General features: G+C 43.2%; 1 protein-coding gene across 2 annotated transcripts in view; it reads right to left on the bottom strand.

Annotated features, from left to right (window-relative positions):
- Nucleotides 1–1,844: 1,844 nt before the first annotated feature.
- AKR1D1 (aldo-keto reductase family 1 member D1) overlaps nt 1,845–16,311 on the bottom strand; it is a gene marked incomplete at its 3' end in the record, with an annotated part of 36,647 nt that continues 22,180 nt past the window's right edge. Inside the window, exons 3-9 of one of the 2 annotated variants that reach the window (XM_082003370.1) lie at nt 15,774–15,890; nt 11,176–11,253; nt 8,852–8,974; nt 6,991–7,100; nt 6,358–6,523; nt 5,502–5,584; nt 1,845–1,887 (exon numbers count right to left, since the gene is read on the bottom strand). In XM_082003370.1, the coding sequence (XP_081859496.1) occupies nt 1,845–1,887; nt 5,502–5,584; nt 6,358–6,523; nt 6,991–7,100; nt 8,852–8,974; nt 11,176–11,253; nt 15,774–15,890 (720 nt within the window). The remainder of the gene's footprint in view (nt 1,888–5,501; nt 5,585–6,357; nt 6,524–6,990; nt 7,101–8,851; nt 8,975–11,175; nt 11,254–15,773; nt 15,891–16,311) is intronic. The other variant, XM_082003371.1, reaches the window with a different exon arrangement.

Below are 16,311 nucleotides of genomic sequence, written 5' to 3'. Positions count from 1 at the left end.
TTCTGACCACCCCTGGGAGCAGGGGTCCACCTGACCTTGGGATTGTCCTTAATTCCACACCAGCAGATTTCTAATGTGTTGTCTTCCTCCTCGGCTATACCTTCCCCACCTTTATTTCTCCCTCTAGTCTAAGTGGGTAACAGAATAAAATGGGAATAGCCCGTGGTAACCTCCCACAAGCAGAATGCTCCTCTGACATAGCACTTATAAATACATTTATAAAGCTGTATGAAGGCCACCCCTGGTGAGGGGGCCTGACTTTTCTAGTCGTGCCCACTGAGCTCATCCAGGGATGCATTGGCACTAGACCCATTTGGGAGCCTTGCCTGCTCCTCCTGTGAAATGGTCACCCCTGTACCTCTTTCCCTTAGCTCTGAGGAGCACACCCTGACCCAACAGAAGTGTCTCCATGAACAATACACTCTGGTGTTTTCCTGTTCCAGTCACTCCAGGGATAATAAATAGCAATGGCAATAAATAAAAGCAGATGCTATAGACTGAAGATTATGTATGACCCATTTTCCAATAGCAGTACATATGTTTTAGTAGATTAAATACTCTCTCTGTCTAGTTTAGTTTCTTCTCCAATATCTGTCTAGTGTGCCCCTTCTGTGTCAGGAAACTGGAGTGCTGGGGCACAGGAGGGAGCGAAAGTAGCCTTCTGCAGATGTGGATATAGGTTGATGCAATTATAGGCTGCAAAACTCGTTGGGCAAACAAGTGGTCTGAAAAAGAAATTCATGATGAAGGAGTTAAGTCTTCCTTACTCTGGTGTCTGTGCTTCTGCCCCCATGTTTCAGAGCTGAGGGCAGATTGAATGAAATGTTCAGGATTCAGCCTGGCTGCTTTTGCCCGATTCCTACCTTTTTTTGGACCTGCCAGTGTTCTGCAGTCTCAAAGCACGGTAGAAAGTGGTATTTAACAAAATACATCTTTCTCCTCCTTTAAAATTTAGCTTCCTAATTCAGTATTGTCTTGGTCAGGAATTTATACAAAAGACTAAGAATTCTGAAATGAACAGAAGTTTTCTTGGGTAAGTATCAGTTAGCGAGCAGGAAGGAAGTTCAAGGGATTTTCAACCCCATGAGGTGAGGCTCTTGCCAGTGCTAGCTCCAGGATGGCTCCAGGTTGCATATGCAATGCTATGCAATATCATCCTCATAGAGCAGCTCAAATATAGATGCAATAGTCATACTCTCTCCTGTGTTTCACTGAGGTGGGAAGGGGGGATATGAACATGCTTATGATGCTTTAGGGCTTGAACTAGTTGCATGTGGCGCTGGCTGGGGTGTACCTACAGAACGCAGCTCATGTATGCAACTAAAGAATACACTGGTCAAAGTGAAAAAGGCTTCACTGCATGAAGGAGTGAACATATCTATATATCAATATATATGTGCACATACATATATCTCAAATCCAACTAGTTCCCCACTCCTAACTTCCTCTTGCTTGAGCTGTGAAACAAAATGATATTGCTTCACATCTACTAAAGCAGAACTTCATGTTTCAAATTCAGTGAAGAATGTGCCATTGAGTGAAATGATTTGGCTTGAACCAGTGAGCCTGTTTTCAAGAGAAATCTTCAGTTTTATCAGCTGTCAGTTTTGAAGCTTCAATGCTCACTGTTAAAGCCTCCTAAGCCAAAACCAGAGATTCAATAGGCTAAATAGATTTGTTCTTCAGTAGCGATAAAAGACTGACAAGACAAGAGGAAGTAAATGTCATGTTTTTAATGCTGATTTCAACAGTCTCCCATGAAGTCAAAGCACCAAACATTGTGTCTCTTTCAGCGAAGCCTAATGGCACTGTTTGTTAGGAATGTGCTTGGACACACCTGGTTTTCAGTATTCATCGCTGAAGGGATACTCTGGATGGTCACGCCACCTGTGGATAGGTCAGATTGAACAAGTGAGCTTCTCGGGTGTAGCAGGATATCACATCACTGATGCAGTTGTCCTGTGCCCAGCGATATATAGGTGGCCTACATGGAAGGCTCTTCTACTTATGCAGAAGCTGTCTGCTCTGAATAATCGTCCCTGCAGAGTTGGAAGCAAACCTGTGCCTTTTAGGAGAGGATAGTGAAGGACCATTTTTCAGGCCTACAGACTGCATACCTTAAGGACAGATGGGAGAAACCAACAAGAGTTTGGATGTCAGCTATTCTTGCTGTTTAAGTTGGTGGATTTAGCTGAGGTTAGTAGAAATATCGTGGGGAAGGGGGATGGCTTCCCTATGTGTGTACTGTGGAAGGGGAAGACTTCTTTGTTCAGATGTCTGGAAAAATCCTCAGAAATAAGGGTTATACCTGAAGGAGAGGTGGAGACACCAGACTGTAGTACTTTGGCTTATGCACTTAGAGCTGGCACAAACAGGTCTGGATCTGGTATGGTGCTTTCTCCAAGTGGTTGCCATATCTAGATGAGGTCTGGCTGACCTCATCTAGCTCAGCCTAGACGTAGATGGTCTGCCAGGTTAATAGCACCAATGCCAGAGAATTTACAAAGAGCTTTGGGGTGACCCAGTTCAGGGGAGAAAGGGATGCTCATGGCTGCATATTACCAAAGGTAGAGATGCCTCAGGCTTCACTTTAAAAACTGCATGCTCGGGGAAGATGCATGATCCAGGATCATTGTAAAAGGCAAGAGGAAAATTCCAAGTGCCAACTGCTGGTGAAAAAATAACACTGTTTGCCTATTATTGGCAGACTTGAGAGAGAAGTAGTTGTTTTTTGTTGTGGGTTTTTTGTTTGAGAAGATGATGCTAAACCACAAGCCCTGGCTTGATGAACTCTTTCCATTAGCAAAATCAAAAGTTTCTGAAGACCTTTCTCAGGTGCACTGTGGCAGCTGCCTTGCCTTACAGCAGGGCACAACAAGTACTGACATTTATCCTAGCTGTGAATTGTTCCGGCTTGGGAAGGATAAATTTCACAATATTGAAGTTAACTAACTGGAAGGCATCAAACATTTTGAATTGATTGTGTCAAAACATTTCATTCTAATATTCAGCCAAGCTGAAGTGTTTACACATTAACAGATTGAGCTGGTTCAAAAAAACAAGCCACAACACTTTGGCTTGTTTGGTTTCAGTATAATTTGACAGTGTCTGAGTTGCCAGTGTTACAATCTTTACTTTCCGTCACATGTTCGAAGGTCTGAGTCCTTTGAGTGAAAATGATTCACTCAAAGGAGTCAATGCAGCTTGGAATAACTGGTAAAGAAGAATATCCATAACAGACACTGGGAGATAGATTAATGTAAAACTTGCCCAGCATGATACTTCTAGACTCCTCCAACTGGAGGAGAAGAAACTATTTCAGACTGAGATTTCCTGAAGCACTTGTTTTTACAAAACCTCCATTTTCTTCTCAGATTATGAACTTGCTAACTCATTCCACTGATTGCAATATCCTGTTTTATCCTATGGGCTTACTCACACTATCAGAACAACAGATTTGCACATAGTACTCATTGTAGCTGATAACTGGAAAAGCCAGAGGAAAGATGGACTTTTCCATTCCTGCTGGCATTTGCATCACAGCAGTTTAAGGTTTTGCCCACAGTTGACTAACCAGAAGTCATTCTGTAGGATGTTTTGAATTTTTCACATAAATATTGCTGGATGAAATAAGAAATCTCTTTAGGCTGGTAACTCTTCTGCTGCAGTGTCAATTCCAGACACTTCAGTGTGAGAACACATAGTAGGCAGATATATGTTTAGCTCCTCCTTACATGGCAACACCACTTTTCTGAGGGCATTTTCACAGTTGAGGTCAGACTGTATTTAAGTATTTTCCCCAAACATGGAACTCCTATGAAAAATAGAGCTGGCAATGTTCGTTCTATGAATCCTGTTTTCCTTGTCCTCAGTGGTTTCCTATGACCAAATTTAGGCTAATAAAGCAAAGCATTTAGTTTATTAGGTTTTGGATTGGTGGCTTAGAAAGTTCTTCTCCTGTGGGCATTTTTATACTTTAACTTTACTTCTGGAAAAGGCTCTTGCATTTGCACCAAGGTTATGTTTCATGTATATAATCACTAAAAGTTTAAATGACGTTATAGCCGAACTGAGCTATGAAAACCAAACAATTTCAAATACCAAAACACACATAAGAATCTGCTAGGCCATTTGTGAGAAGCTTTCTAGACCTAAGTGCTGCTAATTGATGGAAGGCTATTTTAAGTTTTAAGAAACTAAAGCTTCAGAGCACCTGGCTGAGCTTAAATGTGAAAGCTGAACCCCATTTAAATTAGTTCATATTTCCTATCATTTATGCAGCACAGTAAGTGGTTTATTTATTCCTTTGCAACATTTCCCCCATCTTTTGAGCAATGGTCAACATTTTAGAGTGCTATTCATGCTGCTATCCTGCTTTTCATTATTTTTAGCCCACACTACAGTTTGGCAAGATACAGATAATCCAAGGTAACAAGAGAAATACATGGAAACGAATCTCTAGCGTTTGGCTACATGTTGAGTGCCCTAAAAGGGAACACATAAAGTTTGGTCATAAACTGTAGATGCTCTTGAGTTGAAGGAAAAAAAAAAAAACACCCCAACAAAACACCAGCATTGTTACCTGGAAAAGGAGATGTTTGGGTCAGTCTGAGCCTTCTGGGGTAGTACAGCTTCAGGTGAAGCAAAACTACATTTGGTGGTAAGCTTTAGATCACGAGCAGCAAGAGATCATGCCTTGTTAGTTCTCGGAAGAGATAATTAGGAAGTGGTCTAGCAGTCAAACAAGCTGCATGGTTTTCTGCTTTCCATATGAGAAGGTACAACTCAACATGACAGCAGGAGAGGGAGATTGCTGAAGAAGACAGCATCAGAGGAAGGGTCAAAACAAGTCTCTGACCACTTGCGGTCACCAAGATGTACCATCTTTTATGAGGAAGTTGGGTAGGCAAATTTTGATGTTCTGACTAAAGTGTTAAGCAAGAAAGAACAGAGCTCTCCCTAAATTAGCCCTGTGGCTTCATTTAGCAGTGTTCTCGATTCTTAGGCTTCCACATAGCAATTTAGGACAAGTTGCCTCTGGAAACACTAGGTTTACAATCCATAAGCCATTGTACCTGAGTAGCAACATGGCTTGCTGAGCATTGGAAGTGAAGGTGGGAAGAAGGGGAAAGACAAGGAAGCGCTCCTATTTGAAGCCCTGATCTCTGCACTAGACAGGAGCAATGCTAACCAAACCTTGTGAATGGCTGAGACTGTCATTACAATATATAGGAGACAGCATCTAATGAGATGGAGCAGAGATGGATTAGCCAGATACAGTCACTTACTACTAGGTGGGCTTTTGACATCTGAGCTGTAAGCAAGAATTGCATGCTTATTTTTGCAATAGGTCCAGGAGCATATTCAGGCTGCATTAAAGATCTCTCATATTTAAGTCTTACCTTAAAATAAGGTTGTTTATATGCAAATTAATATTAAAAAGAAGAGGGTTTTTTAATTCTTAATGTTCTGTGAATATCTAGGATTCCTCCTGGACTTACATTAACAGTTCCACATAACGAACGTTTTTGTTCAAGGCTTCGATTTCTTTCATCTCTTTCTCAGTGAGAGAGAAGTCAAAGATCTAATGGAAGGAGAAGTTAGGAATAAGTTAGCATGTCTTGTCATAATCAACATTCATATGTTCCAGACTTCAGAAGTACAACCCCCCCTCCTCCCCCCTGTCTCCCCCACAAATCCATACTTGTTTGCATTTATAGGCAAGTCTGGAGGACATGAATAAGTCCAGTCACACTCGCTTACACTCTTTGGCAGGAAAAGAAAGGTAGTCTGGCAAGTACTGGGTCGCCACCTTTGAAAGTAGTACATTGGCAGGGAAAGCAGGGAGCAGTGTAGGTACTGAGTGCTGCAAAGGACACAGGAAGAAATTCTTCATCTTATTTGGGCGTGGTGGTCAAGCCACATGCTTTCTGGTGGTGTGGTTATGAGCCTTTCTGGCACACCTGTATGCAGCAACCCTTTCCTAACAAAGCTGCCCCATACCTGAAGACTGGGCAGAACAACTCAGTCATTCCTGAACACCTACAGCCAGCAACCTTGGACTGGTGACGTACCGAATTACTTCATCTTGCTTGTGCTGCTCACTGGTGCTGTGGGATACACCACCAGCTGGAACTGTAGCTACTCCAGAAGGTTAAAAGACACCAAAATGTCCCTTCTACTTTGCTCTATTATTGTCATATGGTACCATTAAGTGATGGGGACAAAAGCATCAAATGTGGCAAAGACTGACATTGATCAAGCCTTATGTCTACAGAAAGAAATGGGAAATCACCTTCTTAGAGGCTAAACCAATGTAAGTGGTTTCATCCATGCACCACTGCAGTATGAATTTACCTGGAAATTCTCTCTGATGCGTTGTGGATTGAAGCTTTTTGGGATGACCACCACCCCTCGCTGGATGCTGAAACGCAAAGCAACCTGTGCAGCTGTCTTGTTGTACTTTTTGCCAATGGCATTCAGCACAGGATCCTTCAGTAAAGGAGGAGAGGACACATTGACCCTGGAAGAAAATTGTAAAAAAAAAAAAAAAAAAAAAATCTGTATCTTTAATGTCAAAACGTAGTCATCTACTTGTCTGTGGACAGAATACTGCACCTTTTTGACAAGTAGTGTGGAATATGGGAGAGAAGCTTTGGCATTTAGGTTGGTGGGCCATTGAAGGCATCTCTGTGTGTGATGTCCTAACATTGACTTAGTTTCTACTTCCTCACCTAAGCCTCAACATTCCCAGTTACAGACACTTGCTTTCTGCTAGAGGATACCTAAGGTGACCTGGGATTTTTTGATGACAGCCTACAGCAGGAGTGTTGCAAGTTTACATTCACAACAGTAATATTTAGACACTGAAGTTCAAAACTACTTTGAAAAATGGGGACAAAGGTATTTTGCACAGAGACCTAGCAGTGGAGAACTATTATTCTTTTCCTAGAGATTGACCTTCTGTTGGAAAATAGCATGGGGACTTACCATGTTTCATCCCTTGAGGTTCCCAATGGGCTGTACCCAACAATAACAATGTCGTGTTGTCTGCAAAATTCTAAGAGTTTGGGTTGGGTGAAGTAGGGATGGCATTCGACCTACAAGAGTAACGTGGAAAGAATGATTAATCAACAGGGCCAGATACAGAAGCAGATGGTGTCCCAATATTTGTGAGAGCTACAGACCAGGTGATGCTTTCAGGAAAGGATACATGTAAGTTAAGGGATAGGGAAACTCAATCTGTAGTTAATTGTACATTGCTGGGTGATGGAGTTTTTTTTGGTGGACAGCAGATCGACATCTGCGATTATAACTTGGCTGCAGGGGATTTTTATCGGCCCCCAGTGGAAAACTGGCAATAAATGAGTGGGTGGGGTGGAGGTGAGGGAAGCTCACTAGAGAAGTAGGCTGAGAAGGCAACCCATCTCATGTGGGTCAGATCTTTGTTTCTCTGCCTCTTGCATTCAGGATGACTAATCTGATCTTGTTTTTAGGGGAAGTGTTGGCATAAGTTGTCCCAGACAGAAAGGCAAGGCGGGGCATATGTAAAAGGTGAGACATCTCCATAGCGGTTATGACCTTGTTACAAGCTCTGCCATCCCACATTGCAAATGCATTCCCTTACAGGCAGGGACTTTCTGGCTGCATTTTCAGTCTCTGGGAAAGGGACATCTACAAGGTGACAGAGCAACCACTGTCTGCAGGCAATCTGAAGCTAGCTGGCACATCTATGCTTGCTGGCTAGCTGCCCTAAACTGGGCTTAATCTTTTGCCTGGTTTTCTTCAACCCCAGGAAGCAGCAGCAATGCTCAGTGCAATCTTAGCGGTGCACCAGAAACAGCAATTGCATTTTGCACCCACTAGGCATGTTAATAACAGTGAAGAGTGCCAGAATTTCCTTCTCTCACAGGCTGCCTTTACCTGCAGGCCAAAGACAGAAATGAAAGCTACGGTTAGCCTCCCTGCCCTGCCCTGCCACATGTCAATCCTAACCCTCCAGACCACGTGTTGAGGGTGGGAAGCTGGTCCCAGCTGGTCTCTGGCCACTTCTCTGATACTGTTAATGTGGATATTTGTTTGTGCCAGCTGAGTCACAAGAGCTTCCCAGTGATTTCTAGGAAATGCAGTGAGCTGCCAAATGCCGGAGTCAAAGGTATTGGGCATTCAGATGGGTCACTGCCACTTACTGCCTTCTCTGAGTCTTGCTACTGTAATTTAACTTGGAGATGCCTATCATCTTCATGGGCTTGTTCAGCTCAAATCAGTTGCTTAATGGTGTCTCCTCTTTAATTTAGGTTTTTCTCTAACTCTTACTGATGTCTTATAGGAAAGTCATGACAGAGCAAGTACAGGAAATTTAGGATTTACTTCTACTGGCTTTTAAACTTGGGAAGCTTAGAGTGACTGATGATCCTTGATACTTAAGGCTGTTTTGCTTTGATGTCAGCTGAAGTAGACATGGCTTCATTGAGGACTCGTTAGCTCTGAATGGTTTGTCTTGGGAATTTTTTGGACTTGGAGTAAGGTACATGGCAGAGATTTAAGAACTGAATTAACTCAGCATTCAACCTTGTTATGGAGCTTTGGCACAGAGGTACCAGTTTTATAGTCCTGGAGCAGGAACTGAGGAGACCAATTGTTCCAGCACCTTCAAATATTTATCTTTAGCCTAAATAGGACAACTAATATTTTCAAGCTAGAAATGGAAGTGTGACAGTATGGAGGGCAGAATCTGTGGCAAAGCCTATGTTGCCTTGCTGCCCATGGTGGCTTAGGCCACACGTTGCCTCTGTGTTCCACACAGGGCAGTGGCACCGTGGCAGGCACTGCCTCCGGCTTGCAGTCGTACCTGGTTGCTGACAGGTTTGTACTTAAGTCCTGGCTTGTTCAGGATCATCTCCAGCTGCCTGCGGTTGAAATTGGATACTCCAATAGACTTTGCCAAGCCTGCATCTTTACAAGCTTCCATAGCCTGCAAAGAAAGCAAAGACCGGTGGAGTCGCACATGTTGGCTTGATTCCTTGGAGCATGAGTTTTAGAGATAGATGGAAGATAGTCCATTCTTGACGCTGCAGAAAAACCTTTGCTGCAGCAGAACTAACAGCTCTATTAGCATGGGCGCTGGTGCCGTCCTCCTATTCTAAACTCCGTTCCCATGTAGGCCTGCTTTCCAGAGCAAGCCATAATGTTTTATACCTCCTGTGACGGTCTGGAGAATAGAAAGATTAATCTGAGATATAGATACTTAAGCGTCAGACATCTGCTTTCAAAGAGTTTTGCTTACTTTATGCTGCTTTAGCACTGCCTCAAAGCTGGAGAAGGGACAGTGAACAAAACAGATTGCTTTCCTGAAAAGTCAATTTATTCCTTTTGATTGTACAACAGTTTTTCATATGAAGTCTCTATCCAGAGAAATCCCCTAAATACCTGGCAAGGCACATCACAAAACCAGCACAGAAAACTTCAGTACAGTATAAACTAGAAAAAGGAGGGGAGAGAGGAATTCTAGATATTCTGCACTTCAGACAAATCCTAATAGCTGAGAAAGCCTTATCATAAGGATATGAAAACCTTATCATACTGGATATGAATACATGCCCTGGTCTTCATTAGATTCATCTGCTGGGTTGTTAAGGGGAAAGAGGGTCCTTTCCTACAGTCTTCCCCTTTGCTCCCACAAATCTTGCGCACAAATGATTCGGTGGGTATTTGAGGCAGAGCAGATCCCACCGTGGAGCTGGATGCCTCTCCTGCAAGTTTTGTTATTCCTTTCTGTCTCACAGGAGCTGAAAGCAGGGAGGTAAGAGGCACCATGCATTTGATGACCTCTAGTTGGCCTCATATGCTTTGTATCCCTCTGTGACAAGTCAGCAAATGTAGTCATCTGGAGTCATTTTTGCTTGCTAGCACCATACTGAGAGAGTGAAATTATCTGGATTGAGTTTAGACAGTTTTACTTAGACTGATACTATTATTTGCAGGCATTCACCACCACTTATTTTGCTCTCGACTTACTAGCTGCAGAGTGTGACCTGCTACAATACACCCTTTATAATAAGCACCAGTTTGAAGATAAAAACATAACAGTGTTCGGACAGCTGTTGCTTCCAATGTTTGAGGAACTAGCCTGTGAAGGAGAGGAATGAACTGCATCAGCCAAAGGCAAGGGTAACATAAACAGCCGATGTGGAAGTCCCCATTCCCCCTGAGACCCAGCCTGGATGGGGAAAGCCCAAGCCTGTCCCAGGCTCTCTCCCACTCTGAACTCTCACCCATTCTCCATCTTTATCTGCTGCACCTTGAGTAGAGGTGAACAGGGACACAACTGTCCAGCTCTGGACAGTGCAAGCTGAAGTGAAGTAGCCCGTGTCCTCTCTCCTGGTGTGAACTGGGCTGAATCAGTAATGCTCTTGCAGCAGGCCTGGTGCAGAAAGAGAGCTGACCCGCTTTGGCCATAAATTAAAGTGTCCAAGGCTTTGAAAGACAGGATCGTGAGGAGATTGCTAATCTCCCTTTCTGCCTCACCTGAGATCCTGAAGCCAAGGGGCGGTAGGCTTAAGGAGACCTCTGGCTATAGGACTAGAGTGCATCACAAACAAATTTAGGATGCAATCTTTCAGGAAAATGCTATTTCCCTCCAAGTATTCTTAGCAGAAAAACCTTGCATTCTCATCTGATAATTAAATTTAGAAGCGAGTGAACCTGTTCTGAGGGAAAGGGTTTGGGAGTTTTTTGCTGTGTTTTTTTTTTTTTTTTATGGTGAGCTTTAGGGCAAATTCTGTTTTTTCTTGAAGGTTAAAATCTTCCTTTTTTTGAGGAGGATCCAGTCACTTCTTAGGGGTCCAACTTTCTCCTGCTGTAAAGATCTGATAAAGAGGAGAGATTGGTGAAAACCTACAGATACCTCAGCTAGCAGATGTAGAGTGCACTCTCTGAAAGATGGAATGCGGATGTCAGATATTTCAACACTTTATTTTGTTACAAAAATAATTAAGGGATGGCAAAAAGCTACATCCTTAGGGACAGAAGTAATATTTATCTATGGAGCTAGTAGAATTTGATCCACTTGCCCTGTTAATATGCTTCAGCTCTGTTTATGAAGGCCACAAGTAAAACCGAGAATGAGGATCTGTGTTTTTAAAGCGTATATGGATGGATGTTGTGTTTGCTTACCTCCCAAGTGGCACATAAGTCTGTCTTATGGTAGATAATTTTTCCATTTTCATCTTTTGGGTAGATTGCATCTCCGGGCTGAAAAGTAAAACCACACTTTTGTGCTTTAAAGAAAAATTTTCACTCCTCAGAGCAAAGATTTTTTTCCACAGACTCTGTTTCTACTAGCAAAAAAAAAAAAAAAATCAAAAGCATTCTGAAACACCTTAAGTTCAACAGGTCATTTATGTTGGACTTGCCACCTCATCCAGTACTAGATCATCTTTGGATACACTTGTGAATTGTCACATGAGTGAACACTCAGGAGTTCCTGGATGGCCTTGTCTTTCAATAAACTTTTGACCTTTATGTTACAGCATCCAAAGGACTAGTCTCCTTCCAAAGGTTAGAGTACCAACCTGTATTGTCTTCCACTTCTTCCCTCCTTTCTTCCCAACCCTTCCCCTCATACTGCTTGTGCTCTAAGCAGCTGGGAAGAGTACCAGCTCAGTCCAGCTCCCAACATCTGGAGGGACCACTTCCAAGAGCTACTTACTAGTAGTAAAGGCCTACATGTGTAGATACTGTACAGGCTGTGAACCTCTTCAGTGCATTATACCCCTTTCAGCACTAGGAACTCATTCTTTCTATCTCTGTACCCCATAAACAAGACTTCAGAGATGAGTTATGAGCTACTATCTCATGAGCACAACTTTCTCTTATTTGCTGGTCATTTCACTGCTGTTGCAGGCAATGCACTAATACCTCCCTTTTGTCTGATGACAATTTCACTATTTTTTTTCATAAAAACCCTTCACTGATGTTTGACACTTGATCTGACTGCAAACTGCTGCATTTCAAAGGCCTGGGTACAAGATGTTGGCATGGTAACTCCTTGGGAACATGCAGCTGTGACTAATATGATCAGTAACTGGTGCCTCCCGATTCAGTCAAGAAGTTCAAATTCAAGGCATTTCATGGGAAAAAGTGAGCCTAAGGAAAACGCAGCCAGATTTCAGAGGCCAAGGTCTAAGTTACAGGCATAAGCCTGTCCCCTCCAAATGTGCTAGTTTTCCTCAATGAATTCCACAAAGACAGCTTGTTGCCTTTGTTGCTGTGTCTTGCTGTGGGGAAAAAAATAAATCTTGACTGGAAGGAGGTAGGTGGCTGTTGGGTACATTTTTCTGTCAGAAGGCAAACTGTTTGCCATCATAAGTTGAGGTGGAGAAGCCCTATTTACAAAACCACTGCATGGTATTTTGGAACAAACCATTCATCCCCATGGTATCCCAGCAAACTCTCCAAGGACTGCAAGCTCAACACATAGCAGTTGGACTTCTCTAAGTTCAGGGGAGGAATCTGAATTCAAGACCTTTTTACTCTGTTCCACTTCTAATTCATTAACTTCTGTTCAATGTTACTTTTTTATAGCAGTCAATATACAGAAACTACATCAACTAATTTATCATCCCCCCATGTCCCTCTATTTCTATCACTTGTGTTCTAAAAAGCGAACAAAGTCTGGATAAACAGTGCTTGAAGATGAACTTATCTTGACTGAGAAAAGCGGTGCCAGCTGTTTTGGATTTCCACAAGGATCAATCCTTCCTTCTATCTCCAGGGAACTGCACAAGGTGTTGCAACTGCAACAAGTACAGTTGTCTTTGCTCAGCAGTCTCAAGGCAATAATTTCTCTGCCAAGCTACCTTTTTATGCAAGGCAGTTCCTGAATGGAGGAACTGTCTGAGGTTTGATAAAGTGCTGAGGGAAAGGCAGTGATTTGATGGTGACAGGATGGTGGTTATTGGGTCTTTGAAAAGGTCTTTCAGAAGTTCGTCACACTTCTCAGCTTTGGGTTCTCATGGACTACACTGCACCATTCATTCCCACAAATGCTGTTGTCTTCTCTTGCAGTTCTTTCGGAGACAGCCATACACCTTAGACTGAACATAAGGTGTTTTTCTACCATGTTGCCATATGAGCACTGAAATAGGTGGGACAACACCATACAGTCACTGCCACTATGCAGGGGTCACATCGTATCTTGTCGTGTTCGAAGTCTGGAGGCACTCCAAAAGCTACCAGACAACTTACTTGGATATTTAAAATACAGCAGTTGGTAACCAGTGAGAGGAAAAGCCCTGCTCCCATTATAATAATTTCCTCACCAACACAGATGGAGGAAGACAGGTCTGCACATCCCCTCACTTTCACAAAATGGTCTCTGACAAGCGGGCTTTTGCAAGAGAGCAATTTTAAGAACTTGTGAATGCCTATTGTATAAAGAGAAGGCAATAGGTAGTCAAATAGAGAGGCCATGGGTCTGTTTTGATTTAGTCTCTTAAAATGGCAAGAATGTACTTGGATGAGACTTGTTCAACATAAGGCTAAAATACCCACTTTCCTGCTAGATCACAGAATGATTTAGTTGGGAGGGATTTGGAGATCATTTAGTGCACAGGTACCTGCTTACTGATGGATCAGTCATCTGAGCAGACCCTCCTAGAAAACCTGCCAGTGGGTGTGAGCTCCTCAGGCAGAGGGCACATGGTGGCCTGGAGAAGACCTGTTCTTGCTGGTCATCTGCCTTTCTAGGGCAGAGGGGCTGAGCACCGCTGCTGGACTAAAGGGAGGAAGGACAAAAGCCCTGAATGGGGAGTCTATGTGAGGCAAAAAGTAGAGGGAGGTGTGGTCTAATGTTGGTAGGTCAGTGAATAATGCCATCCCAGATGTCAGCCGTTCTCAGTCCACCCAAAAGTGCTGACATGGTGGGGCTCTCCTTTTCTAAGAGGTGCTCTCCAAAAACAGATTCCTCTTACTCTGTGTTTAGGCTTTTAAGCCCTTATGAGAACTTGCACCACTGGGGTCTGCAGGAGTATGTTTCCTACTGGTTTCAGAGTGGGACAGTAAGCTTTGTGTCAAGGTCTTCACTGATGTCCAAGCAGGCACTAGTTTTGCTAGGAGGCTTTTGGGGAGATGGGAAAGCACCAACATTTGCAGACTAGGGCAGAGTAGGAGTTTGTTAGTGTTACACCTGCACACTCCACCAGAGGCAAGCATTGCATGTGGGATGGGTGTATTTGTGAGAGAGAGCGAGCAAAGAAAGGAAACCTGTCACCGTTGCAAAAAGGTGGTGGTGGGGTTCCTTTTGTATTTGGTACAGAAAAATGTATCTTTTCCAGGCAGAAAGAGACTTCTTTTTTTTCCCCCCTCTCAAGGGGGACATGAATGAATCTCCAAGACTGCTACTCCTTCAACAATTCAGATTGTTGATACAGGCCGCAGGGAGTCAGATGTACGTTACTTTAAAGCCAGCTGTCTATATCTTTATATTGTGAGACAATGACCTTTACTATGTGGGAGAATGAACTACTAGAGAACGCAAACACAGGCAAAGGGAAACAGGAAATTGCAAGTGGTGGGAAATTTTTTAAAATGTACCCAAAAGGATTCCATACGTGGGACTGTATAAATACAGTTTAATATCTGAGTCCATTCACTCTTATACAGGTCTTAATGGGATATGACTTCCTGGGGGAAAAAGGAACTGCAGGTCTAAGGTGATTGCTTCACTGGTAAATTGCTTCCTATCTGATGCTTCTGGCAGTTTGGAGTCTGTAGTAAAATACAGTTTCAATAACCAGAGGACTACCTTCTTTGCAAAAAGAGGCCAGCCTAGAGCTTGTAAACATCCTGCAGAAACAATTAGCCAGCTAATTGTCTGACCCTATTCTCTCTAAGAAAAAGGAGTTAATTGGCTCAAAACCACTTAAATACGTTTTGAATCTCATTCTTCTAATTTCAGTATTATTTAATTTGCCTTTATATCATGCACTTGCAGAGAAAAATTGTAAAGCAAGGTACAAATGGCTGTGAAACCAGAAAGTTTGGGGACTTGCAAAAGCTCATTGCAAGGGAGGCATGTAACTGCGATGTGAGCTCCTTGCATTCAAAAGTTTTGGCTACAAGTTGCGCAGAGCCAGCAGTATGAAGGAATATCAGGCTTTAACTTTTTGGACATTTCAGAGTGGGATGGACAACCCATGTTTGGGACAAACTGTGATCTACTGAAGCTGTCTGAGAGGAGCACTGGAGTTGAGGAGATTAAGATCATAACCATGATTTGCCCGCTGGCTTTAATACTACTGAGGCTATCCGGTTTTTGGGACAGAGTAAGGAAGTCAACTTGGTGGCTCTTTCCCTTCTTTCCCTTCCCTCTTTCCCCTCTCCACCTCCAAACTTTGCCCCTAACCCTTTGCTGCTTTGTATAACCACTTTCTTCCAGTGACTCCCTCCTCATGGCTCAGAGAGGATTAAGACACGTGCTGCTTCAGCTACAGTAATTCTTCAGCATAGGAAGTGTTCAACCCCAGTTAGGAGACCTGTCCTTCCAGTGGAGAGACCCCGTGTTATAGCTGTCAGTAACAGTTCTCACACCACCTGTAAGTCTCTCTTTGTGTGGGTAATGCACAGAAATCTATGCATGCAGTATATATCAAACATTATCTTGCCAAAGTGCTATTTTCAACATGGATTGGAAACTGCAAGCAAGATGCTAGATGAAGACCTTGGTTCAAGCTAATCATGTACTTTTTTCAGACTTTTTTTTTTCTTTTTACCTTGAAAGCCATTGGCAGCTCAATAATGTAGAGGTCAACGTAGTCCAGCTGCAGTATCTTCAGGGTTTTCTCCAGCGTAGGACGCACCAGCTCTGGGGGGTGGCAGGTATTCCACAGCTGGGGAGGGAAGCACAGGCTCTTTTTTGGGTGCCAGGAGGAGCAGTGAGCATCCTCCAGCTGACATCATCCCCCGACACACACACACACACACTCTCTCTCTCTCTCTCTCTCATCCTTCTGTCAGAGCCTTTTATGGGCAGCGCAGAGACATTGTGGTCTACATCGCTGCAAGACGAAGGTGAGGGGCCTTACCCTGCCCTCTGCCAGAGGCAGATGGAGAGGTTAAGACCGGAAGCCTTGCCTAGGACTGTCCCAGTCTCGATCTGGCAAAGCCATTACGTATTCATTTATTACAAGACAGGTTCTTCTGACTTGAGTACATTGCAAACTCTTGCTCAATGAACTTAGGCAGATTCCTTTTGTTTTCAGAGCTTTCCAAGCATATGCTTTCACTGGAAAACTTTGTTCCCACAAGAAA

This window comes from Phaethon aethereus (genome assembly GCF_964289735.1).
Source record: "Phaethon aethereus genome assembly, chromosome: 1".
Taxonomy (NCBI): Eukaryota; Metazoa; Chordata; class Aves; order Phaethontiformes; family Phaethontidae; genus Phaethon; species Phaethon aethereus.
This window is presented reverse-complemented; position numbering and strand designations above follow the sequence as displayed.